The 26,791-nt window shown below is 42.3% G+C and overlaps 2 protein-coding genes across 3 annotated transcripts in view; one reads left to right on the plus strand and one right to left on the minus strand.

Moving 5' to 3' along the window:
• Positions 1 to 18,705, minus strand: part of CCDC18 (coiled-coil domain containing 18) — a 32,490-nt gene extending 13,785 nt beyond the window's left edge. The window contains exons 1-14 of one of the 2 annotated variants that reach the window (XM_083743210.1): positions 18,572 to 18,705; positions 16,514 to 16,692; positions 16,236 to 16,389; positions 15,901 to 16,065; positions 13,627 to 13,736; positions 12,166 to 12,294; positions 8,540 to 8,636; positions 7,559 to 7,680; positions 6,280 to 6,589; positions 4,867 to 4,949; positions 4,618 to 4,769; positions 4,235 to 4,452; positions 962 to 1,072; positions 523 to 654 (exon numbers count right to left, since the gene is read on the minus strand). In XM_083743210.1, coding sequence (XP_083599336.1) covers positions 523 to 654; positions 962 to 1,072; positions 4,235 to 4,452; positions 4,618 to 4,769; positions 4,867 to 4,949; positions 6,280 to 6,589; positions 7,559 to 7,680; positions 8,540 to 8,636; positions 12,166 to 12,294; positions 13,627 to 13,736; positions 15,901 to 16,065; positions 16,236 to 16,389; positions 16,514 to 16,659 — 1,929 coding nt within the window. In that variant the 5' untranslated portion in view covers positions 16,660 to 16,692; positions 18,572 to 18,705. Of the gene's footprint in view, positions 1 to 522; positions 655 to 961; positions 1,073 to 4,234; positions 4,453 to 4,617; positions 4,770 to 4,866; positions 4,950 to 6,279; positions 6,590 to 7,558; positions 7,681 to 8,539; positions 8,637 to 12,165; positions 12,295 to 13,626; positions 13,737 to 15,900; positions 16,066 to 16,235; positions 16,390 to 16,513; positions 16,693 to 18,221; positions 18,388 to 18,571 lie in introns of those variants that run through there. The other variant, XM_083743211.1, reaches the window with a different exon arrangement.
• Positions 18,706 to 19,091: 386 nt separating this feature from the next.
• On the plus strand, positions 19,092 to 25,311 carry TMED5 (transmembrane p24 trafficking protein 5; the record flags this gene model as incomplete). Its single annotated transcript, XM_083743595.1, has 4 exons — positions 19,092 to 19,280; positions 21,606 to 21,703; positions 21,887 to 22,061; positions 22,448 to 25,311. The coding sequence occupies 4 exons, from the start codon at positions 19,092 to 19,094 to the stop codon at positions 22,664 to 22,666; spliced, it is 681 nt and encodes a 226-aa protein (XP_083599721.1). The 3' UTR covers positions 22,667 to 25,311.
• Positions 25,312 to 26,791: the final 1,480 nt, after the last annotated feature.

The raw sequence follows: 26,791 nt of genomic DNA on the forward strand, positions 1-26,791 counted from the left end.
GTCCATTCTTAACCTGAAACTGTTCTTAACCTGAAGCACCACTTTAGCTAATGGGGCCTCCTGCTGCTGCCGTGCCACCGGAGCATGATTTCTGTTCTTATCCTGAAGCAAAGTTCTTAACCTGAAGCACTATTTCCGGGTTAGCAGAGTCTGTAACCTGAAGCGTATGTAACCCAAGGTACCACTGTATCCATCAATGGAAATAGGTTTGTGCCTTTATAAACATTTTTGGGAAAGCTTTCCCTTGACCCAGCTCAATGTCCGCAGCCTATTGCTGCTTCAGAATTGTTTTTGTAGCTGGAAAGAACACCAGGGCAAAATCTGAGCTAACTCTCAGAAGCAACTTGCCACATGAAGCAACTTCCTTACACTTAAATTTCAAGTGGCCTCTTACATGTGACTGATCTTATATGTATGCATCAGGCACAAAGGCAGCATGGAAGAGACACTGAATCTTTTATTAAGAGATCACCAAAATATTTAGGAACTGGGGGGAAAATACTATACAAATTAGAAGCTTACCAATTCAATCTGCTTTTCCAATTCTTTCTGATGCTCGTGATGAATCATCTTTGTTTTTTTAAGCACTGCGGCTAAGTGCCCATGTTCCTCATTGAAGTTTCTTTCTAAGCTGTGAAGCTGAGCATTCACTTCCTAGGAAAAACAACTTCATTATTGAGCTGCATAAATTAATGCTTCAGTGGAAAATTATATGGATCTTTCAGGGCCACATTATGTCATATTACAAACCAAAGTGCAGCTAGAAAACAGTATAAACAGAAATCGCATTGTACTGAACTGTTTGAAAGCACTTAAGGAAAAACAATTTGCTTGTTAAAAATCACATTAGAGGTAAACTCTGAAAACACTAATGCCTGTTGGCGTATTTAATAAAACATTACATATGTAAATACATCTCCTTCCATCCCAAGAAGCTGTGAATAGGTAATAGGAGTTTTACCACTAATTGCCGTTCCAGCTCAGTATTTTTTTCAGCAGCAGTTGTGTAAGCAAGAGTCTTTTCTTCCAACTGTTTTTCAAGGGCTGAGAGCCTAGATGATTTCCTTGCTGCCTACAAAGAAATATATAAACTGAGAATACACAGTCTAAAAAAAAGATTTTCAGCATAAACAATGGTGAAATTATTGAAAGTGTTTCCATGAATGTCACATACGCTTCATAAAATGTCAATGATAATACAACTCCTTCTGCCCACACCTTAAAGAAAAAACTTTGTGCAATGCACATTCACAAGTCACCTCATCACCCAGTAATGCTCTATTCTTTCGCTAGACATTTTCCATTTCCCACAAGCAAGTATCATGCGTGAAATGGATTGCACCCTGCTCCCTGGCATGACATGCGAACAAAATATATTGCTACTGTACTGCATTGGGTCTTGTGGGACTATGCCACAAACACTACAATGTGCTTTGGGCATTCTTTGTCAAGAATGCATCAAGTTAGCTGCTAGCTGGATTGAAGGTGCCAACCTCAGCAATCCAATTCCAAGAGGAACTAACACTCTGAAAGAAGGAATGTTCCAAGGATAGGATCTCTAGATGTATTACTTATGAAAAAGAGATTTATAGAAGGAATGTTTCTATAACAATGGAACTCTTTAGGGTGCTGCAGAGGCGCTTTTCCTGTAACAATCAAAGAGGTGCCACTATATGATTAGGGCCTTAAAAATGTATTTATTAAAAGATTTTCATGGATAACAAAGGTACGTATATGATATCTGTTTCAATTCAGAGTCCTTTCTACAGGTCATTTACATTTGGCGTGAAACACTATTATCATAGGCATTTTGAGGTTGGGAAGTGGGGAGAGAGAGGTGGGAGAAAGAAGGGGGCTAGTGATTTTTCATTCCATTGCATAGTGTACGTGCAGGGTTTTTGTGTTAGCATCACATAAATAGGTTGATTGGTTGGTTGTTTTTGTTGGCGGTGCAAGAGATTGGAGAGCCCAGATCATGGCTGGTTGCATAGTTGATTGCAGTGACTTTTTTGGGGGGGGGGGTTGGGGGGATGTTGGGTCAAATTAGCCATATTGATTTGTATGCTGTCATTTCCTGCAAAAACAGCATAGCCTTTCCCAGTAGGAACTATATGAAATTAAAAACTGTGGGTTGTACCTAAGGTGTTGTACGAGTACATGCAGAGGGCCTTCTCGATAGCGGCACCCACCCTGTGGAACCCCCTTCCATCAGATGCCAAGGAAATGAGTAACTTTATAACCATTAGAATACATCCCTGTATAGCACGGGTGTCAGACACAAGGCCCGCGGGCCAAATCCGGCCCGCCAGACCTCGTCATGTGGCCCGTGTAGCCGCCGGCGGCCACCAGCCTTCACCTTTTATTCTCGCTTGTGTTTTTTTTTTAACACAATAAAGTTTACATGGTGCGGCTTCCTACTCGCCTCCCCCCGTTGCTCTTAAGGACGTGGCTGCTGCTTCAAATGTCCCTGTGTCTCTCAACTTGCGCCTTCGTCGTCGGGGGGCTGAAGCGAGGCGGGCAGCTTGCTTCTCTCTCCCGCTCACTGCTCAAAAAGAGCAAGCGGAAGGTCAGGTCTCTCCGCGCCGCGGAGGGGGAGTCTTTCTCCTTGGAGAAACTTTTTTTATTCCAGCCTTAGATCTTCTCCGGGGATGCTGGATCCCGGCGTGCAAACTCGCCCTGCGGGAGGCATCCTCTTCTCCTCCGCGCTGGATTTCACCAGCCTCTTCCTCTTCATTTCGCCTTCCTCTTCATTTCCCTTCCCTTCCTCTTCATTTCGCCTCCCTCTCCATCTTTGCACAACCAGCCTTTCCAAGACCTACGATGCCCGTGTTGTTTGGGAATATGGGGTGGCTGGTGTGGGGGGGGGGGTGAGTGGGGGGGAGAGAGAGAGGCGTGCGCGCACTCCAAACACCCTTAAAATAAATGTAAAGTGGGGGCGGCGATGATGATGGCCGTGATGGGAGGGGGCTGTGTTCCCTGGCACCCCCTCCACTCCTTGCACCCCACCACCGCCTTCCTCCTCCTCCTCTTGCAATTTCGCGGCAAGCCAAGCAAGGAAGGTGATCTGGCGCCCGGCTCTCTATCTCAGCTCCACAAGTTGGACTCCGCGCCCGCGCAGCCGCGCTGGGCGGTTCTCCCCGTCCGGCACATGTCAGTCCCGCTGGCACATTCCTGGGAGGAGATCGGACTGCGGCTCCTTGCAGCCGTTCCATCACTCGGTCACACAATTGGGCGGCTCGCTCTCCGCCCTGCCAGCAGCTCCGTCTTGATCTCTCCCTCCCGTCTCGGGGAAGGAAAGGAAAAAGCCGAAGATCCAGTTGCAGGCAGCGTGCTCGCGCTCTTTCGCCTTTTGCACTATGCAATGGCACCCCGAGATGGGGGGGGCAGGGGAATTAGCCAAGGAAAATGAGAGTGCACAAGGCATGTTGATGCTTTCCTGTCAGAGCTCTCTCTCTCTCTCTCCCACACACACATTTTATTTACAGCCCCATGCCGTGTATGTTTACTCAGAAGCCAGCCTCACTTTCTTCGACAGGAGTTTCAAGTAAATGCACATAGGATTGCAGCAATCGTCTCATTAGGGCTCATTATTTGTAACAACTTTGTTTCCTAGTTCTGCTGGATCTCTCAGTGGCCTTTGATACAATCGACCATAACATCCTTCTGGACCGTCTACATTATTACAAAAAACAGTAATAATTGAATGCAGTGACAATAATTTATGATAATAAAGAGTGGACACATAGTCCTACAGATACAACCGGCCCTTTGAGGGTGACCAAACTGCTGATGCGGCCCCCGATGAGTTTGAGGTTGACACCCCTGCTGTATAGGGAAGCTTTTTAATGTGCCATGTTTTATTTTTATATATATGTTGGAAGCCACCAAAAGCAGCTGGGACAACCCAGTCAGGTGGGTGGAATACAAATAAAAAAAGTATTATTACAGTATTATCATTCCAGTAGCAAAATCGTTGTTGTTGTCATAATCATCATCATCATCTATTAAATTTATATACCGCCCTCCATCTGTAGATCTTAGGGCAGTTCACAACATAAAAAGAACTTTTTTCCAACATGCACCTCCAGAATCTCTGGAAGGTCTCCGCACCCTCCAGCACTGATTTTAAGGGTATATAGTGGGCTGGAGGGGACAGGAGAGGAAGAGGAAACACATGGCTGCAGCACTTGATAAGAGAGCTCCTAAGAATACAGACTTCTTCATTTCTACTTACTTCTCGTTCCAAGCTACTAGATTTTGCAGCTTTCTCCAACAGTTCATCCTGTATTGTTTGAAACTGACTAGTTCGCTGGGCCATGGTCTCCTTCAAAAATGAATTCTCAGCTTCACATTTTTCCAGTTTAGTACGTAGTTCTTCTAACTGTCCATGTAATCTTTGCTTGACCTTTTCAAACTGCTTAGCGACAAGTTCCAGTTGTTGGTGTTTTCTCTCTTCACAAAAGAAACACAGGTGTCTAAGGGTACTGATTTATAAAATCTTTAAATTACAGAAGCAGGCGTGCATGCTCTTTTTGCTCAGCGGATTGTTCTGAAGCAACAGTCCATACCAGAAGAAACTGTACAGCTTCAACTATTGTATATTATAGTATGGCATACCTGTTTGGTTTCCTGTCAATTTTACTGGTTCAATTTCTAGGCCATTCAATTCTTGTCTCTCACTTTCATCAAAGAGATCTTGACATGGATTACTGGTCATAGTTTCTGCCTGAAATTGCTGAATCAATGCTTCTTTCATTGTCAGCTTTAATCTAGAAAAAAGAAAGAAGGGAGAGCAGTTTTATTCTTCCTTTCTTTTTTGACACTCGTTACAAATGCACCCAATTACTTCAGCTTAAAATATAATACCTTAGCTCTTCTATCAGGGATCTACTTAAATCACAGCAATTGGGACATGATGCTTCTTTAGAATGATGCATGGAATGACTAGCCTGCAAGTTTAGGGGGGAAAGACACATAAAAATGTTGTTTATGGCATAATCGGTCATCATTTGAGGAACTTTAATCTCTACCACCCAACCCAAACTAAAAATGTTTAAATTCTCCTTATCTCAACGGAGTTAGGATTAAGCACGGGCTCTTCCACTGAACCTGGCAGGAATTAAAAGTGCTTAACTCTAGTGAAGACCCAAAGTTATGCAACAGGCCATCAAATTGCAAGCCACTTTTCAGTACTGCAAAACTTGGGCGATGTTTAAAAAGTAACATAAAATGTGACATAGATGGGAAAAGAAAATTGCTTAGCTTTCTCCACCATTGTCATTTCTGATCTACTTCCCCCATTATTAGCTTTCGCACTTATGCCAAGATTATAAATCAAAATCTGTGTGACCAAGGGACTGGGATTGTGGTTGATATTCCATCATCTCTGCCTCTTGATTATCAGATTGGCTTTTCAGACAGTTGCATCGGTTGCAACCACTGATGTAATGCATCCTAAGAACTTGTTCAGGGTGCACTGCTCTATTTGAGAGTTATAGAAGCTTTATTCAATTAAGGGAAGGATGTGTACCACACAAAGCTAGGTAAAAATGAGAAACGTGGGGATATTTCCTTTGAGGCAAACCTTTCAGGGGACAATGAGAAGAGTTACTCAACATGAGTATGTGAAGTAGCAGCAGCTACTTCATGGTACTTCCTTCTTCAAGGAAGAAATTGTGGCCTATTCTGGAGACAAGTCATTGCTCAATTATCGCTTCCTAGATTATATAACCAAAATCCAAACTAACAAACCAATTCTGACATCAATGTGTTTACTATGTAGATAGATTGCAGTGCTTGAAACAATCCTTAATAAGAGTAGAAATCAATAGAAGAGTAGAAACACTGTTCCAGTGCAAGATCCAATAAAACAGGTTACTCTATATTCTTTTAACACAGCAATAGTCAGTCCAGTTCTTGGAATTTAGATGAATGTTCTGTTCAAACAGCGGCCCCTTTAAAATGTATTCTTCTTCTTCAATAATGAACTATAAAAACTTTAACAAACACTGGGGTACTGATGTTCTTGTATGCAGAGGTGCTTATAAAGCTTCCCCTTTAAGAAGCTGCCCTCTGTATCCTCCCACAGTTCACTTCCAAGTTTGAGGACCCTGTGAAATGCCCTGCATAAATGACAGGCGGGTTACTATTAGAAGACATTGTTGCCCCTTCCTCTGTGCATAAATAGAAGTGCTCCTCCCTTGCACACACAGGCTTTGCATTTCATCCAGTGTATATTTAGTCTGCTGACAGTAACAAAAAACAAAAAGGTTACTGTACCTCTCTTGGTGAACTTTGAGACAACTGGGAAATAATATTTTCTAAGGTTTTTAGTTCAGTTCTTGAATTCTCAATTTCTTGATGATACAACTTGAGGTGATCATTTTGCTGTGCAACAAGAGCTTTTAAGCTAGCAATTTCATGCAATAGGGTATTCTTTTCTTCAAGTACTGTGTCTTGGACCTGAAGTTTATTTTCGAGCTTCAGGATATTCTGCTGAGAGTGCTTCAGTTGCACTTCCATTTCAGCACATTTGGCTTCCACACCTTTGAGATTTTCTTTTCCAATACTATTCTCTTCAGTTAACTGTCTAAACAAATACAAAAGGAGAAAGGTTCGGGGGGGGGGGGAAACCAAGAAAATCTACTGCACCAGAAATACTTTATTTTTTTAAAAACTAGCATGTTTCTGGATTTCATTGTGCATATTTTCTAACTGCAAACACCATGGATTTAAAATCTAAAATTTAAAACAAAAATATAGGGTGATGAAAATCACAGGAAAAATTTGAGTATAAATAAAAAAGTGAAGTGGATAATGAGCTGGAGCATCTCAACAGTATTAGGTTCAGCTTCCAAAAGCCATTTTAAGCTAGAAAAATTGTGTTTCAGTTTCAAATGTTGAAATCTATGGGGTTTCAATTATTTTTGCATTTGTTCTTACAGAATGGATTTTAAAAAAAAGCTTTTGAGAAATAGGCCAGACTTTTGCTTTCTTTAGGACAATATGCACTGGTGGAAGTATCAAGCCACCATTGGACACAATCTGTGATTTCTTATTAAAATTCTGAAACCTATAATTTATATCGGAAGATAAAGGAAGCATCAAGCTGGGGGCGGCGGAGTGTCACTGAAGGGAAGGGTCAATCAGAAGTTTCATGGATTGATTATGTTTCCTGCCTCAAGCAACAGGATAAACTTATTACCCACTTGAGTGACCTCGTGGCTGCTGCCTAGCTGCAGAACAGACAAGAACTGAGAAAACAAATCACTTCTAGTAAAAATACATGCTGACTGTTGGACTAAACAGTCATCCAGTTGTTCCACTGTGCAGTCAAACTGATCCCTCCCAATGTGAGATGGGTTGAGAAAACTTTGTTTGGAAAAATCAATCACATTACAGCTTTGCTGCTTTGTCATCTGTCACATGGACTGAGCTGGTCACATAGTGTTGTGCCATTAGCTCAAGGTCAGAGTATTTCACGATCCAAATACCTATTAATAAAATGATCATGTATCAATGTTTTCCATGTGGAGGTGTCAAAGGTAAAACGTTTTACCTCACTTGTTCCTTTGTGCTTTCAAGCTCACTCCTATAGCTATTGCATTTTGCGTGCAATTTTTCTTTCTCTTTCACACAGTTCATTAAATTTCTTTCTAAAGTTTGCTCTTCTTCCTGAACCTGAGTAAAAAGAAGACAGTTATCAGCAATATATAATCTGTTATTACAGGGGAAATGTTAAGGCTACCGTCCTGTTTGCAGCATCTTCTTCAGGGAAAATCTACACTGGTGTGGGAGGGAATATAAATGTTCGGTCCCAATGTTCCCACTACCCAAATTATATAACTACAACTGGAACCTAAGATGTGAAAAGATCAGAGAATTGGTCTCTGTGTTTGTCCAGGTCAGGAGACAGCAACCAGATAATTTACCTTTTGCCACTTGGCTATTGATTGCATAAGAAACACATTTGAATTAGTATAATCCAAAACCTGGACAAAAAGGTTTTCAGGTGCTGCATGATGCTATTTTGCTATTTGATGTAAATGAAGGGTTCCCCCCACCCCCTGACCTCCAAGATATCACTGGAGCAGGAACAGGATTGCCTTTGCCTATAAATATAATTTTGCTTTTGTAGCTATGACATATTGATTCAAATTTTATTGGTACTAAGATTCAAAAGGTTGTGTCAGCACTGAATTTGCTCAGTAATTTGCTGTCTAAAACTATAACTATTCATAATATGTGTAAAGAAAACCATTTCTTCCAATGCAACTGAATGGGCTGTTTTAGCTAGAGTTGCTTCCCTCCAGGACTAGGTTGTGCTCCTGTGCCCTTAACAGTGAACCTGGTGGTTAAATTAAGGGAATTATGCTCTTCTTGGCACAAAGATGATTTCTGCTGGTCAGGCTATAGTTAAAGACATAGGAGCAAGCTAGAAAAACATGAATAATCATAGCACTGACACATGATCTTAACACTGAGACAAATACACATAAAACACTATTAAAATGATTGACATTTTCTAGTCAAATCTTACCTTTTCCAGTTTCTCACTTATTTTCTCTTTGTATTTTTTAAAAGTTCTTGTCAGCTCCTCAGCATTAAACAAAGCTTCATTTCTTTGACATTCAGTTCTTTAAATGAAAAAGGTATGTCAGTTTTAAACAAACCAAGTGAAGTAATGGTATAATATTATACTCACAATATCAGCGCTTTGGAACATAAAACATTTTAAACAAACAACACACGGTAACAGACATTTTCTTTTAGCCTTTAGTTTCATTCAGCTGCACCTTAATAAATGGCATGATAGATTTTTTACACGACAAGGCTAACAGATGTAAATATTTCATCGGAGCATCAACGGTGAAATGCTGAGCATTTCCTTCATAGGAACAGTTAAGAATTTGGATGTCATGAAGCACAACAGCGTTCTCCAGTTTGAACATTGAGAAAAACATGTATGCCTTTCACTGAATGACAGCAATACGTTAAGTAGACTGGGTGCATTTTATTTCTTCATCATTTTCCAAGCAATAAATGATTCAACCACTAAAGTTAAAGGTGAAATACATAACATCTAAAATATGAGAATAAATACTCCCTGCAATATTGAAAACATAAAACTCTATGATAATTATGCACTGCTAATTTATTTCCACAGCACTGACAGATATATAGAGGTAATGGGGAAATGCAAACATAGCTAAAGCTAACAGGGAACACTGCAAGAACCCTGATCTACTCGGTCTAAGGCTGGGGGACTCACAGCCTATGGGTCCTATTCACCCTGCTGATCAATTTCATCCAGAATGATTTCTCCTTCATTAAAAGGGACACTCTGGCTACAGCAACATTTGATCCACTCTGGGTTCTGGCTGTGGTAAACATTGGGCCACAGCCGGACACTCATCTTCATAACTCCTTCTGGGCTCCTCCACTCAGCCTGTCCATTGGCACAACTTGTCCCTCAGCCTATACCATCTGGTAAGCGAAGAGTGGGCTGAAAGCCAAGCAACAATTTGGCTGGCATGCTTCACTTGGCACACAGGAGGGCACAAAAGGCAAAGCAGCAAGTGGAACTCAAATTGCACCTTGACTGCCATCTCCTGTGCACACACAGAACACAAATTAAGGATTTGTGTAAACCTCCCACTTTTGGCTCTTTCTCTGTCTACCACTGGCTCCAACCCAATTGACTTTTCCCATGGCTCAATGGCCATTCACATAAAAAAGGCTCCCCAAGTCTGTTCTAAGGTTTTGTTCTGACATGATTTATTTCCTGGAAATTGGGAGTGGGCTTCAGGAACATGCTTTTATGCAGTCCCTTCCTCACTCCTGACACAAGAAGAAACCAGGAGAAGATAGCTTTAACTTGATATCTCCCTGATCCATTCATGTTGCACTGTAAGGGAGACTCAATAGTCAACTTAATATGGAATCTATTGGTTCAGTCATTCACTTCACCCCATAGGGAGAATAGGGCAGGGGTGGAAACACACAGGGGTGTACCGTATTTTTCGTCCTATAGGACGCACCGGCCCATAGGACGCACCTCGTTTTTTGGGGTGGGGAATGAATAAAAAAAAATTATTTCCCTCCTCCAGCCGCGGCTGCCGCCCCAAGCCTTGCACACGCCTGCCCGAAGCACGGGACACCCTCCGGAGGGCTCCGCGTGCTTCGGGCAGCAGGCTGCCGCCCCAAGCCTCGCGCGCCCGGCGGGAGCTCCTGCCGGGCGCGCAAGGCTTGCAGACACTCGCCCGAAGCACGGGGAGCCCTCCGGAGGGCTCCCTGTGCTTCGGGCCGCCCCAAGCCTTGCGCGCCTGGCGGGAGCTCCTGCCGGGCGTGCAAGGCTTGCAGACACTCGCCCGAAGCACGGGGCACCCTCCGGAGGGCTCCGCTGTGCTTCGGGCAACAGGCTGCCGCCCCAAGCCTCACGCGCCTGGCGGGAGCTCCTGCCAGGCGCGCAAGGCTTGCAAACACTCGCCCAAAGCACTGGGAGCCCTCCCGAGGGCTCCGCGTGCTTCGGGCAACAGGCTGCCACCCCAAGCCTTGCGCGCCTGGTGGGAGCTCCTGCCGGACGCGCAAGGCTTGCAGACACTCGCCCGAAGCATGGGGCACCCTCCGGAGGGCTCCGCGTGCTTCGGGCAACAGGCTGCCGCCCAAGCCTCGCGAGCCTGGCGGGAGCTCCTGCCGGGCGTGCAAGGCTTGCAGACACTCGCCCGAAGCACGGGGCACCCTCCGGAGGGCTCCGCTGTCCTTCGGGCAACAGGCTGCCACCCCAAGCCTTGCGCGCCTGGCGGGAGCTCCTGCCGGGCGCACAAGGCTTGCAGACACTCGCCCGAAGCACGGGGCACCCTCCGGAGGGCTCCGCGTGCTTCGGGCAACAGGCTGCCGCCCCAAGCCCCGCGCGCCTGGCGGGAGCTCCTGCCGGGCGTGCAAGGCTTGCAGACACTCGCCCGAAGCACGGGGAGCCCTCCGGAGGGCTCCCTATGCTTCGGGCAACAGGCTGCCGCCCCAAGCCTTGCGCGCTCGGCGGGAGCTCCTGCCGGGCGCGCAAGGCTTGCGGACAGCTTCCTGAAGCCTGGAGAGCGAGAGGGGTCGGTGCGCACCGATGCCTCTTGCTTTCCAGGCTTCAGCGAAAGCCTGCATTCGCCCCATAGGACGCACACACATTTCCCCTTCATTTTTGGAGGGGGAAAAGTGCGTCCTATGGGGCGAAAAATACGGTACTCAAAAGTAGTGCTAAGCAACTTCTTGCACCAGTGGAATAACCTCAGCTTGTGCAAGGAGTCTTTCCCCACCTCCCCACAGGCCTCTTAAATTTGTTCTGGGGAGGAGTCTACCAAGCCTCCAGAATAGGTTTTGGGATAGCATGCAGTGCCTGTGAGAGGAAGGGGGAGAGTCCCATTGTGCAAGTGAAGTAGTTCCACTTGTGCAATTATTTATTTGAATACCACTCATATACCACAGACTACTTCCAGTATCTCTCCAGGAGGAAATGACCTCTTAACAACCTTGATGCATAGGCAACTATATTTCAGTTCAGGCCTTTTTGGATCATGGTTTGAAATGCTTAAACTAGGATTTACTAAATGTAATATAAAGGAGAAAGCATTCTTGCAAATACTTATTTCTATTCAATTTAAGAAGTTGTTTTAATCTGTTACAAAAGCAACCAACCTGAAAATTTGTATAACGGTAAAAAAAGTCATGTACATCTAAATGACATGGTACCAGTACAGTGGTACCTCAGGTTAAGCACTTAATTCGTTCCGGAGGTCTTTACTTAACCTGAAACTGTTCTTAACCTGAAGCACCACTTTAGCTAATGGGGCCTCCTGCTGCTGCCGTGCCGCTGGAGCACGATTTCTGTTCTCATCCTGAAGCAAAGTTCTTAACCCGAAGCACTATTTCTGGGTTAGCGGAGTCTGTAACCTGAAGCGTATGTAACCTGAAGTGCATATAACCTGAAGCTTATGTAACCCGAGGTACCACTGTACTGCCAGCCATTCCATTTTTTTCTTATTAGGATTAATTCTGAAAGAATGTTGTGGGTTTTGTTCAACATCAGACAAAGCATCTTAAAACAAAAAATTTGGAGCAAGGAGATATGTCATCAAGCTATCAGAATAAAAATCAAGCTCTTGTGTAATTTGTCACCTCTTTCCTTGTTTGCATTGTTCAATTAAATCAAATCTAATTTCTTTATATTCCTCCTTCAGCTTCTGCAAAGAATATTCTTTTTCCATTAGCCTTTTCTGGCTTTCCTCTAATTTATCTTCTGCTTCTCTAAAAACAAATCAGAAAACAGCATTTTAAACAACACATAATACTCATAGATGTGTATGTGTAACTGTGTGTCTGTGTACACACACATAACATGAATGTATCTGGTTAAGATCATCAGGTAATGGAGAACATTTCTCCCTTCCTCTAGAACACAAATTTGAGAGAAGTGGCCAATCAGGTATCCTACAGATCAGGTTTTTTCAATTCAAACTAGTATTTTGGTGGGTATATCCGGAGATAGATGGTTTGGATCTTGTTAGCTATACCAAGTGCTTGCCCGAATGAACAAACAAGTTTTACTAAGCATTTTGCCCAAAGCAAGCAAGCCACAAACTTTCTCCTTTATTCCTCCTAACAAGAGATTTTAAAAATCGAAAAACCTGATCAAAACTAATAAATATAGAACTTAATTTCTATTGGAACAACAGTAAGTTCAAGATGCAATCAATCTGCATAAGTTATTGGGGGAAATAAAAATAGAACAAATATCAATTTAGTTGTTTGGTGGGATAGAGTAGAATGATAGCAGAGTTAAATTTGATGGGTTTAAGGAAATATCATTGTACAGTATTATTTATTAAATATCAAGGAGTTTTGTGAGTAATTACTACAATTTAGAATTTTGTTATGTTAATTTAGAGCTGTGCTGAGTAGCCAACTAAAACTATCATGCTATGTTGAATGCTTTTAAGCCATTATGGTGTTTTATGTCCTACTATGGAAAGTATGGGGGGAATCCTTTTTGAACAACAATAATAAGAAAAAAGTATGATCAGAGCAACACAGATCTTTCTGATCTCCTCATCTGGACTGTGAAAGAGGTGAAGAATAGAGTACACAAGCCTGCAGCTCACCATGGCTTTGGTGAGCTACAACCAAGTGTAGTCAAAAACCATGGTTTACCATTGTGTCTTAACTGGACCTAATTGCATTTGCCTGCCTAACACTATGAACCTGTTTGCAATGAGTTAATTTCACTGAGGTCAATAGAATTCTAAGTCAGAGGTTAGAGATGTGTACAAGTAATTCTAATTTTGCTGTGAGTTTTCCAAATTTGAAAAAATAGCATAAACACTCCTGTTTTTAGGAGATAAATCACATGAAATCCAAGACTCTTTACTCACCCTCACTATGAGGTGCCATAAGTGAGCTAGGCTATCTATTTTAGGATGAAGGTACCACATTCAAACAAGCATTATATAGCCCCATTCTCTCATTACTTCCCGTGGCAAGGAAAAGGATCATGTGTGCATCTGAGACCCATGCTGAAAAAATGGATGAACCAACCCTGAAGATTTGAAAAAAACAAATAAAAAACAAAGGGTTCACTACTTTAGAGCTTTATCTTGTGCTTGAACTTCTGCTTCCAAACTTGCTATCTGTTCTTCTAACATTGGGATGCTGACAGAGTGTGTACTCAAAGTAGATTCAAGGAAAGATATCTAAAATATAAATACAATAAGAAGAATCCATTAATGAGTTGTCTCTTAACTTCTGAACATCATAGTCACACACAGAGCCATTTGAATAGGAGTTTCTTTTGGAGAAAGCTATTCCTTCATTAGTTCCCAAAAAGCTATCTCTGCTATACTGTGGGGTTTTTTTAATTAAAGAAAATTACAAATAGTCCAATCATTGAAATTAATACTGTTGAATTAAATGTAATTGACCAGAATGAAAATATTTTCTGTATTTTATTCTCACTTCATTATATCTACCCAGTATTGTTAGTAATTAGTAATCACTCACTAACATTCATTATCAAAACCATGAGCCAGAGATCTGAAATTTGTTTATCTACATAGTGCAAGGCACACATAACTACTAGGAAGGGGTTGGGAAGTAATTTGAGAACAGAATATTTATACATTTCTTCCCCAAAACTGAGGATTCCAACTGTCCCCCAAAATGATAGTGTTACTCTAATGTTAGCTAGAAAGCTGGTACTTGATAAGCCTGAGGGAAGAGGGGTTATCTAAGAATTTGGATATCTGAAGCGCTTTCCCTCAAACAGTAGGGCTCAAAGTATGCCTTCACATGCTTAAAATATTTCTAGGGTGGTGGATGATGCTTGAGCAACATTATTTATAATTTCTTAACATATGCAATCATTTCTGTTATGCAGGGAAAGCAACACTTAATTAATTGCCATACTATAAAATAAAACTGTAAAAATTCACAAGTTATTATTGCTTCACAGATTTCTTAGGCACATACCTAAGATTTAAATGTAAGCCTAAAATAAAAGCTGTGAATGAGATGAACATGTAACATACAATTCCCAATCATGTATGCATAATGCTGCAAATCCACATATGCATAATTGCCTTCTAACTTTGTGCAATACAACTTTTGGGTAACACCCCTGAAGTAATAATTTCATGATCTGAACATATGGCTCACAGGTTTACTTTCATAACATGTTTTAATGATTGTCACCCCTGTGGGAATGTTCAGGGATGCAGGAGAGGATATATTGACTGATTATATCCTTATCCAACTTGTGCTAACAAGTTCCCAAAATATCAGCAGAGTAAGACATTCCCCTTTATTTAAGTTCGCAACGGTAACGTGTGCTCAGGTTCGCTAGAACCTCTATAATAATCACTCTGGTAATTTCCCCTTTGTTCCCTATTAAAATAGAAGACACGACACAGTCCTTTACAAAAGTATAAAAAGAGTTTACTCACATTCTGTTCACAATCGGATCCCAGAAGGCAGACAGCTTAATACAGTAATATACATTTAGAATCTACCTTATAAGAAGATAGTCCCTTTGTCCTCTCTTGGCTGGGAGCCAAGAGGGCATCTTAGCAGATGTTGCTTCTTTGAAGGAAGAGAAGAGAAGAGAGAGTTGGCTGCCCCTGCCCTGTGCTTTTATCATTACCTGCACAGGTGAGGCAACACCCACCTCTAGTCACATGTGGAGGAAGTCTGTCCCAGGCAGTTTACCAGCTGGCTGGACAAACATCCCTCCCCATGTCTAAACATGTACACTCTAGGAATGTTATAATTGACTGCTCCTGTGTTTCACATCCCACAACCCCTAAACCCCTGAATATAGAACTAGCTCCTTAACTCAAGTTATATTAGAATAGTATCTTTAGCAGTATCTTTTAATAGTATCTTTAGTATGGAAGTGAGAGCTGGACCATAAAGAAGGCTGATCGCTGAAGAATTGATGCTTTTGAATGATGGTGCTGGAGGAGACTCTTGAGAGTCCCATGGACTGCAAGAAGATCAAACGTATCCATTCTTAAGGAAATCAGCCCTGAGTGCTCACTGGAAGCACAGATCCAGAAGCTGAGGCTCCAATACTCATGGCCACCTCATGAGAAGAGAAGACTCCCTGGAAAAGACCCTGATGTTGGGAAAGGTTGAGGGCACAAGAAAAAGGGGACGACAGAGGACGAGATGGTTGGACAGTGTTCTTGAAGCTACAAACATGAGTCTGACCAAACTGCGGGAGGCAGTGGAAGACAGGAGTGCCTGGCGTGCTCTGGTCCATGGGGTCACAAAGAGTCGGACACGACTAAACGACTAAACAACAACAAAATCTTTAGCAAATCAGAATGCCTCAAAATTTTATCTTATTCAAATACCTACCCGTGCTCTTGACTGATTCAGTTCATAGTTAATTGTTTCAATTTTATTCATTAGATGATGGTTCTGAGAAGTCAAGGATGCATTTTTTTCGCGGACTATATTCAATTTATCCCTTAGTATTTCATTTTCTTCTTCCAGGCTTTTATCCAAAGACAGCGAGTAACACTAGAAGGCAAAGAACAATATTTGCAACAAATACCAACCAAAGTGATTCATTCATCTTATTTTTTTATGATTAACATTATGAACTGATCTATAAAACTAACTCCATAAAAATATTATATACAAACTACCAGAAAGAACAAACAAATGTTCATCAAATTCTGAATAATTACTTTGTTCCTGTGTTTCCTTGAAGAATCCCTGTTATGCCAAGGCATTCTGCTCACAGAAGATTGAGTTGAACAATTATGTAATTCACTAGGATCAGTGAGATCTTCCATGGTTAAAACCTCAAGCGTGTCATCAGAATTATCATATGAATTGGTACTAGAGGAAAACAAAACAAATATCAATACCTTCCCTTGATTTTTGCAGCAATTTTTCCAACAGACTATCAAAATTGGGACAATTTGCAACAAATATATTTGTAAACAAACACAGTAAGTTTTACCTTTGGACACATACATAAAGCTCTTCTCCTAAGTCTTGTAAATTTCTTTCCGTTTTCTTTAGCTGACTCCTTAATGACACAACATTTGCAAACAAGTCTTCCTCATCCGTATTGTGGTCATGAGAAGTCCATAAGTTACGTTCCATTGATATTATACATTTGTCTAATGTAAAAGATAACTACGAAAAACATATCAATAAAGCATCTTCCACTTTTTGAAGAAGAACCCCTTTAAAAAGACAGAGAAAATAGCCCTCTTTTTCAGATTTTGGCTTTATAGTATGACAGAATTGTGATATAATGCTTCCTGCAACCAGTTTGCAAATTTGGAGTTGGCCTCTTGAACATGTACCGTATTTTTCGCACTATAACACGCACCCGACCATAACGCGCACGTAGTTTTTAGAGGAGGAAAATCCGTAGGCATGCCACCCGTAGGCATTCCCTCCATAACACGCACAGACATTTCCCCTTACTTTTTAGGAGGAAAAAAGTGAGTGTTATGGTGCAAAAAATACGGTACTTCCCTAACACTCTCCCCTTCCAGGCATTCACAATGGCCAGATCAATTCAGGCTTCCTCCAATACTGCTTTGTCTACTGTCATTTTGGCTATTTTACTTTCACGTAATTACCACTGTCCTTTTTACATTTCATTTCAGACCTCAGACCTCTCCATTTGACCACAGTGCGCCTATATACACCAATTTAAGATTACACTTTTGACATCTGATGAAGAGGGCGGTCTGCAAACACTTTGCCCATGATAAAATGTGTTAGCCTTGCAGGTGCTACAAGTCAATGCTGTTTTGTCACAACAGACAAACACAGCTAATCCTCAGGGGAGAAAATCCCCCTCATAAGCACTATTTGCAAACAAGCTTCAGATAAGATTATAAAGTTTGTAAAGGAACTGTGGTTTGTGCCTCTGCATTCCAAACACAAACAAAAGGTTAACTTTGGAAATTGAATTGTTCTGGGGGAAGGCAAGGGGTGAGAATCAAATTCACTTGCAAACTGTATTTTGCAGAAAGCCATAGCAGCACTCAAGTAAGGTTTTGTTTGATTGTTTTTTGCTTGCTGATCTGTATGCCAATGCAGCATGGCTTAGCTGCTCCTTGCTCTTCTGAAAAGAGCATTTTAAATCCAAATTTTAAAATGACATTTTTGAGGGTGCATTTCCATAAACAAAGGTGTTGGGAGACCAAGAACAACAGGGTGATAACAAGCTCCCCGCTACCCTACCACCCAACGGTGACCCAATCTTTTGCCGACTGCAATGCTGCCTTTTACAGCATCTGGAACAGCTCATTTTTTATACCCAGCTCTTCAGTGGTCTGCTGCAACCCTTACATTGTACTCCGGCATCTCCAAGGCAAAGCATTGCCATGTGTGATGTGCTATTCCAGTACTCCCCTTTGCCTAGCTGAGGTTGACCCGTTACTAGCAGCGTTTTCTCAAGTTTGGGTCCCCAGCTGCTGTGGGGACTACAAACCCCATCATTACTAGCTAGCAGGGACCAGGGATTGGGGGTGAATGGAGCTGTAGTCCAACAGCAGCTGAGGGGAGCCAAGCTTGAGAAGCACTAAAGCTGTGCCTCTCCTTCCTGAACTGCAACTCATGGGAGCTGGAGTCCAGAATCACTACCAACCAGCCTCAGGCCTCACCTACTTATTTATAGCCATTCAGTCTTGTTCCCCGGCCCCCACCTGCTGCTGCTGCTCTCCACTCTGCCAGTCCCAGAGAGCACCAACCCTGCACAGCTTCTGCCCCGGAGGCAGGCTGACCTTCTCGCCTCAGCGGCCACCCTTCTCTCTAGCAGGCGGCGGCATTTTTCCAAGGAACCGCCTCAGCCGCGCGGGTTCCAGGCCAGAGCGCCTCGCGTTGCTTAGCAACACTGCCTCCACGCCTCTCCCCCTCAAGCATATAGGCCTCGCGCCGTCCCACAAAGCGAAGGCGCGTCCCCTTGGTTTCCCCATTATAACCAGCCCTAACCGTTTAGCTACTGCACTCCGCTCCGGACTCAATCCCTTCAGCCAGAGCGGCAGCCCTTGCTTACCAGGCCCTCTCTGAGGAAACGCCTCTTTCAATCAGTGCGGCCCTGTCGCTTCGCGCGTTCCGAATCGCGGCCCTCGGGGCGACCCGTCTCTCCTGCGTTCGAACTGCGCGGGCCGTAACCTGACAGGTGGGGGGGAGGAGACGGTTGCGGGCGAAGCGGCTACTTAAATCCTTCCGCGCTAAAGCTCTCGGGAGCCGTAGTTCCTCCTCCCCCCCTCCCCGCTTCGCCCCTTCCGCTTCCTTCCCTGCCCTCAACTACATTTCCCGCAGTGCCTTGCGGCGGCCGAGGACCCTCCTATCGGCGGCGGCGGGCACGCGTTTTTTTCAAAACGAGGGGAAGTCGCTCCCCTCGCGCTTTTTCCTCCTCTAGGCGGAGCTGCGGCGCGCCGTGCATTGTGGGTACCCAGCCTCGCTCGTCGCCTCAGAAGACCTGAGTCGAGCGAGGGAGTGAGAGCGGACGGCGAAGAGGTGCCGTCTCCTCCGGAATTTCCCGCTTCCTGGGTTTCGAGGGCTCGGCGGCGATGGAGGCGGAGATGCGGCGGTGCCTGCTGGCCTCCCTCCTGCCGCTGCTCTTGCTGCTGCTTCCGCCGGGCGCCTCGGCTTTCGCCACCGCCTTGGACAGCGACTTCACTTTCACCCTGCCCGCCGGCCGCAAGGAGTGCTTCTTCCAGAGCATGCAGAAGGAGGCCTCTCTGGAGATCGAGTATCAGGTGAGGGAGGGAGCCGGTGCCCTTCCGAGTTTCCTCAACTGCTTGGGGTAGGAGCGCACGTGTGAACGCGGGCACCCGCGCCCAACGCGCAATCTGGTGTCCGGGCGAGGACCAGCTCGCGTGTTTGAGTCGTAGGGAAATCCATTCCCTCGGCTGCAGTCAGGATGCCTCCTGCAAAGCGAGTGGAAACGCACACAAACGCCCTGCATGTCAGAAAGGAAAAATGTGTGTGCCTTTTCTGAACCTCCCTTACTTGCTGCACAGCCACATAGAATCATAGAGTTGGAAAGGGGACCCCAAGGGTCATCAAGTCCACCCCCCGTGCAAGGCGAGAATCTCATACGTGACAGATGGCGAGCCAACCTCTGCTTTAAAACCACCGAGGAATCCACCATCACTCCTGGGAGGTATTGTTTGGGGCTCCAATATGCAGATATGTGTCTGTTAGCACTGTATGCAAAGAGGCTTATGTCCAGGGAAGCCTGCTTCGGATTGTAATTTGAATTTTGTTTTTCCATAGTCTGGTAGAGGTAGTAACGCTGGGTCCTTAAGAGGAAAGCCATATGCTGTGTTTTCTGTTGCCGTGAAGTTAAACGGGACCTTAACTATAAAAGATGGGGTGGGATGGCATGAAAGTCACCTTTAGCCTCAAAGTACCAACCTGAATATTTGGATATACCTGCAGGATCAGAACATTAGGGTATACAGTGCTACCTTGGGTTAAGTACTTAATTCGTTCCGGAGATCCGTTCTTAACCTGAAACTGTTCTTAACCTGAAGCACCACTTTAGCTAATGGGGCCTCCTGCTGCCGCCACACCGCCAGAGCAGCACAATTTCTGTTCTCATCCTGAAGCAAATTTCTTAACCCGAGATAATATTTCTGGCTTAGCGGAGTCTGTAACCTGAAGCGGATGTAACCCAAGGTACCACTGTAGTTCTGAAGGGCGAGAAAGAAAGCCATGTGAGTATTACTTCCCTCTAGCTTCAGAATGACAATTCTTTGTTGTTTTTTTTACATGGAGGAAACAGGCTAGATAAATGTCATGAAAGGCTGGGTCAAACTGGTTTGGGAGCCTGATCTGATAACCTTAGCCAAACAGAGGACTTCTGAAATTTTAGAGCCACGTAAGCGAAATATGTTGAAATAGTGCTGAATGGAGGTTTGAGACAAGGTGGAAATGAGCAGCATTTCTGCTCTAGTTGCATGGAATGCAACTGGTACATGTTCCTGTGGTGGTATTTAATGGAGCATGATGTATGGGTGTAGAAATTAGGGGTGTGAGGAGGGGGCATGCATTGGAGGACCAGATAGACCAGAGCATGGAGGGCTGCATTCAGAGGAGCCTGAGGATTCCATCATCACATTGGGAAGTAAATAATTATACACTCATACCTCGGGTTACAGCCGCTTCAGATTGTGTTTTTTCAGGTTGCGGACCGCCGAAACGCGGAAGTATCGGAACGGGTTACTTCCAGGATTCAGTGGTCGTGCATGCGCAGAAGCACTAAATCGCGCTTTGCACATGCCCAGAAATGCTGAATCAGAACCCGTGCGTGCGCAGACGCGGGTTGCGAATGTGCATCCCACACGGATCACGTTCGCAACGGGAGTGTCCACTATAATAATAATGAGTGCATTTATTTTTACTTGATTTCATCCTTTTTGTCAGCATATCTTCCAAAGGCAGGTAATGTTTATTAAAAAAATGAAGAGGTCTTCAAATTGTAATCTAGAAACTGTGTTAAATATTCCTGGAGATCACAGTTGCTACTCAAAGGTGTAAGGTCTTATGTACACTGACATTCTTTATTGTCCATGAATGCAGCCATTTGTTCTTTAGTGGTGTGGTTGATAGTGAGTACTGAAGTACCAAGCACTATCTGAATGCATTGAATAAAATTACAATATAGAGAAATGGGAAGCAGCTCTCAATCAGCTCTGCTGAGAGATCACCCACCTCCTTTTGATTTATGTTCCTGAACTGTTTCCATTCCAGCTGGTTTGCTATTTTGTTCCTCCCCATCCTTTTCCCTTTTGTGTCACAGCTTTTTAAATTGTAAGCTTGAGGGCAAGGATAGTCCTGATTTTTATTGATCTCTAAGCTGCTGTGGGATACTTTTTGGGCAAAGAGCAGGGTAAAAAAAATATTTAAACTACTTTTGCCAACTGTATCTATAGTTTCCTAAAAAGCTAAAATACATAGTAGTAATCTTAGATAACATCTCAGTGTTCATATAGATTCATGTGGATTTGTCTTCAAGTAAGATTTGAATATTAAACATGTTTCATTTTGCTCATATACGCTGTTTGTTGACTTTACAGGTTCTTGATGGAGCAGGTTTAGATATTGATTTCCATCTATTATCACCAAAAGGTGAAGCACTAGTTTTTGAACAGAGAAAATCGGATGGAGTCCATACGTAAGTTTTTAAATGATTTCATTAAACGTTAATTAAACCATTTTTAGTGGCATTCTAAGAGCTTAGTAATTAAGACTTCATTCCTGAAATGTATGAATGAGACTTCACCGGAGGGGATTTTTCTATTCCCTCTTCCCTTCCAGTCCAGCACTCATTAAAGTGTAATGTCTTTTGTGTTTACAGGGTGGAGACAGAGGATGGTGACTATATGTTCTGCTTTGACAACACATTCAGCACTCTGTCAGATAAGGTGATTTTCTTTGAACTGATATTGGATAACATGGGAGATGAAGAGGAAGATTGGAAGAAGTATATCACTGGCACAGATCTTCTGGATATGAAGCTAGAAGATATTCTGGTATGTATCTACAATCCTTTTTTAAAGAGCTATGGAGTGAATGGCTCTGTACGCTTGGAATTTACTTGCTCTCCTCTGCTACTACTATCTAGTAAGGATCACCCTATTGAAAGCTGCACAACTATCTCTAGTGGCCTTAATTGTGATAAGTGTATTATTGATTAAATATATAGCCTAAATTCTGTAGCATGTGAAAAGAAAGGGAAGTGTACATACCTCAGCTTTGGAAGTAACAGATGCAAGTTCTCATTTTGAGGCTTTGGAACTAAGCATGGCAAGGAGTTGGGGCTCACAAGGTCACTGCAATATTTTGTAGACGAGTCTGCTGTGCTGAATTGTGTGCTTCTCTTTTATTTTTCTAAAACTAGTGTTTTGATCTTTATCAGGAATCGGTCAACAGTGTGAAGTCCAGGCTAAGCAAAAGTATCCATATTCAGACCCTGCTCAAAGCATTTGAAGCTCGTGATAGAAACATACAAGAAAGCAACTTTGACAGGGTAAACTTCTGGTCCATGGTCAACCTTGCAATAATGGTGGTGGTGTCAGCTGTTCAAGTTTACATGCTGAAGAGTCTTTTTGAAGATAAAAGGAAAACTAGAACGTAACACCAGTGTCTTAAACAGCATTAAACAGGGGGAAATGCAATACACTGCTAAAGAAAAAGGAGATTGATGTTTCTTCCCAGCTTGTTTTGAATGAACAGTTTTTAACATTTGTATATGACTTTTTAATATGAGCAGAATGCTTTTCTTTGCTCCAATAAATTGCAATAACTTGGTTTATTAAGGTGGATAACTTAAAACTTGCCTGAATCTCCTCAGCCATCTATACTGCACAATTTGCAACAAATTCAGATTTTATATTTACCAATATTTGATACTATGTCTTAATGACTGCTAGCCTAAAGGTAATATTTTAAAAAGGAAAAAGATTCATGAAGTTATGAATTGAATTGTATATTTAGTATTTGAGTCCTGCCTTGGATATGTCAGTTAAATGGAATATTTGCTACAGCAAACTATGCTGTTATTTAGACAATATTTTTAAATGGGTGTTAGTGAAGACTCTTGTGCCTTATTTGTACTAATTAACAAACTTATTCAACAAAAATTAACTGGCATCTAAAATGTATATTGCTTCCAAATTCTTTAATTTTTCTCACTTTGTGAATTAATTTTAAGTTCAGATCAGGGTTTGTTTGTTAGTTTGTTGTAGCTAGCCTTCATAATTCAAAACTGCAAAAACACAAGCTCAAGAGGGCTGAAAGGCACCAGCTTTCCCCTCTGGATTATTTATGTAACACAAACCCTGCAAGTGCCTAGGCATATTAGCAACCAGTTTTGAGGCCATGTAGCCACTTACATGCATACATGTTTGTAAAAGGACTCATTATATCCAATTTGGGGGACTTCGTGAATCGCTTTTATTCTACTACACAAATTAATAACATTTGAGTTTTTTATACACAGGCACATCTAATGTGTTTCAAACCAGGATAACTATAATAGCACATTCCCCTCATACACCAGAGGGGTGGTCAACCTGTTGCTTTGCCAATGTCTCGCTCCCATTAGCTACAGCCGGTATACTCCATTGTTAGAGATAACAGGAGTTGTCATACAGCAACATTTAGAAGGCTAGAATTCATAGCTGTCAACGTTTCCCTTTTTTAAAAAGGGAAATTCCCTTATTCCGAATAGGATTCCTCCGAGGAAAAGGGAAAAGTTGACAGCTATGCCCTAGATACTGTAGTTCTGAATATGTGAGAGAGGATGGAGATAGAATGCTCCAATTTTCATGGTTACTGGGTAGGGTAGCTGAAACTGACAGCTAAAAGCCCAGTTTCCCTTATTGTGATTTTTAAAAAACAGCAAGTTTTCACTTTTAAATTTTAGCTTGAAAATTTAAATTTACAACTTAAAAATAGCTGGAAAATTTGCGCTGTGATTTATGAAGACATACTCAGAAGCAAATCCTATTATGCAGTGGAACTTGGTTCCTAGTTAATGGGCTAAGGGTTACAAACTTTAATTAAAGCAGTCAACAGTTGCTCATCAAAATGCCATGCATGTTTGCATGCTGAGATGGCTCCTATGGCTGTAATCCAGCAAACCTGGATGTCCCAAACTGATGTCTGAACATGCATATGTGTATATATTCCATGCTTAGCATGGTTAACATGTTTTGGGTTTGTTTGTTTTTTTGCTTGAAACTACACAAATAACATGTCAGCTGCTGAAGTTGATATGCAGATATTAATTCAATTCCCATTATGCTAAGCAGTTTATGTGGGGGTAAGTGTAGAAATGCACCTCAAACATAGCTCAAGGTTTTGAACCACCAGGTAATAATTCTTGTGAACTTGAACCTATTTTTCAACAGTATTAGATGTCACGGTACTTTTGTCATAAAGTTAATACTGGTGTGGCTAATGATACATAAATTGTTACCAGTTTATAAATGTAAAAATTATTATGTGAACATATAAGCATATTAAGTTACAGGTAGCAGACCAAGTAGTTATTTACAGCTGCTACAGTGGTAGCATCTATGCTTATCCTCTTCTGCCCATATTCATATTTTTTACATACCAATGGGTCAAATAATTGGGCTGATTATTATTATTATTAATTGGGCTGAAATGAGTCTTAGTACTAGTGACCCATTGCTATACATTTTGAGGCTGCAGCAATGGGATCTCTAGCTGGCTGTAGTTATCTACTAAATATCAGCAGAAACGAAGTCTTAAAGCCAATTAGATGAGAATTATTCCCAATTTGAGGCAACATAGTATTAAATATGCCATGCAAATGTGGATGCCAAGGTTTCAAAATATACGATCTTTCAGCACTGTAATGTTAAAAAGTATCTTCACCAAAAAGCTGTGACTAAGCCTTCTACCTCTCAGTTTATGCTAATGCCAATTGATCTGTCCTTTGCAGTTCTGGTTTCCAACAAAACTTTACATGTATATAAAATAGGGTGATAGCCAACTGCATCGTACCCATTCTCAGTCATCCTCAGTGGACCCAGTGAACTTAAAGTTAGTTGGATACCATCCACATTGCTGGGGACTTAACAAAGTTGTCTACTATGGCATTCATGGTTGTGCTGTACATTTTCAGAATGCTGCAGAATAGTGTGTGCAATTCCACAGGTAAGAATGGACACAGCAGTAAAAATGAACACGACGGTAAATGAATAAATTTCTGGCTGTGAAATGGATTTAATAAAGGAATTCTAAACTTAATGTGTATTCAGTGTTTATTATTTGATTTCTTACCCATTTCACCTAAAGTCCCAGGGCAGGTCATAACAACTTAGTGGTAAGACATGCAACATTCAAATGCATCTTTTGCCTACAGGACAGTGATATCCCTGCCACTGCCGCAGACACTAAAGCGAGCACCCTATTCATTAGTATACATTGGGCATGGTGTATAGAAGTGGAAAACCTTTTTGGCTCCACGGCACAGATCCTTATCAGAATCTGCCTCAAGGGCAAATTTATCTCCCCCACCCAATAAGACTACAGCAAGATTGCTCATCTCTTTTTAAATCCTGCTGCCTGGGATGCACAATCCTGTTCCTGCAGGATTAAACCATGTCCTGCCACCCCATTTACTGTTGTAAGCAGGTGGGCATGGTTTAGTTGAAATTGCCTGGCAGGCCAAATTGGGGACACAATATTGGCTCTCGGGCCATAGATTCCCTGTTGTGTATATTACCAATTCATCCCAGTTACTCAGACTGCAAAATTTAGAAAATTCAAATATGCACGATCATTATATACTCATGAAGCAACCAGACTTATTTTAACTACTGACAAGTAAGCAAGCATAGCAGTACTTGGCAACAGAATCTGATTAATAATTCCCCCCTTTTTTTTACAAGTGGAATAACTGATTTATAGCAAGAAGGTAAGCAGCAAGCAGAAATGCTATATAGATAAATAATTTTTCCATTTAGTCTTTGAAGTTAGGGCAAATAATACAAAACAGGCTGCTACAAAATCAAGTATTATACAAGCATGGCTTAGTTTTCCAACAGTGATTGTGGGCTGTGCCATCTCCAATTTCAGGTTGGGATTCATGACAATATTTTCTACCTTCAAAAATCTGCACTAAATGGGATATTCTCTTAATTCTGAAGCACTATAGTCCAGCAACTGCATGGTGTAGTTAGTAAGCTATCAACAGCATAGTTTAATTTGTTAGTAGACAAAACAAACTGGGAGCAATGACTATCTCATATGAGGAGTTCCATCTGAAATAGGAGAAATGTTGAATAGCCATAACAGCCAGGCAATATTAGTACTAACTAATTACAGATAGGTAGCCGTGTTGGTCTGCCATAGTCAAAACAAAAAAATTTCCTTCCAGTAGCACCTTAAAGACCAACTAAGTCAGTTCTTGGTATGAGCTTTTGTGTGCCAAGAACTGACTTAGTTGGTCTTTAAGGTGCTACTGGAAGGAATTTTTTTTGTTAGTATTAACTAATGTCTGCATTATTAACAAGGCTGTTCTTGTGACCCCTGGCAATATAAAATTCCTGTGCCATTTTCCCTCTCACCTCAATTTGTTCATATGGCCTCTGCCGGTGGAGCGGGCAAACACTAGTTACATTTATTTCACGGAAGGACGGGCAATTCCCTTGCTCCAATGCTATGACCTCAAAACAAAGTATAGCAGCTGCCTCAATAAAAACTGATACTGGGTGACTTAGTTCCG

Source organism: Podarcis gaigeae (assembly GCF_964106915.1).
Source record: "Podarcis gaigeae genome assembly, chromosome: 6".
Taxonomy (NCBI): Eukaryota; Metazoa; Chordata; class Lepidosauria; order Squamata; family Lacertidae; genus Podarcis; species Podarcis gaigeae.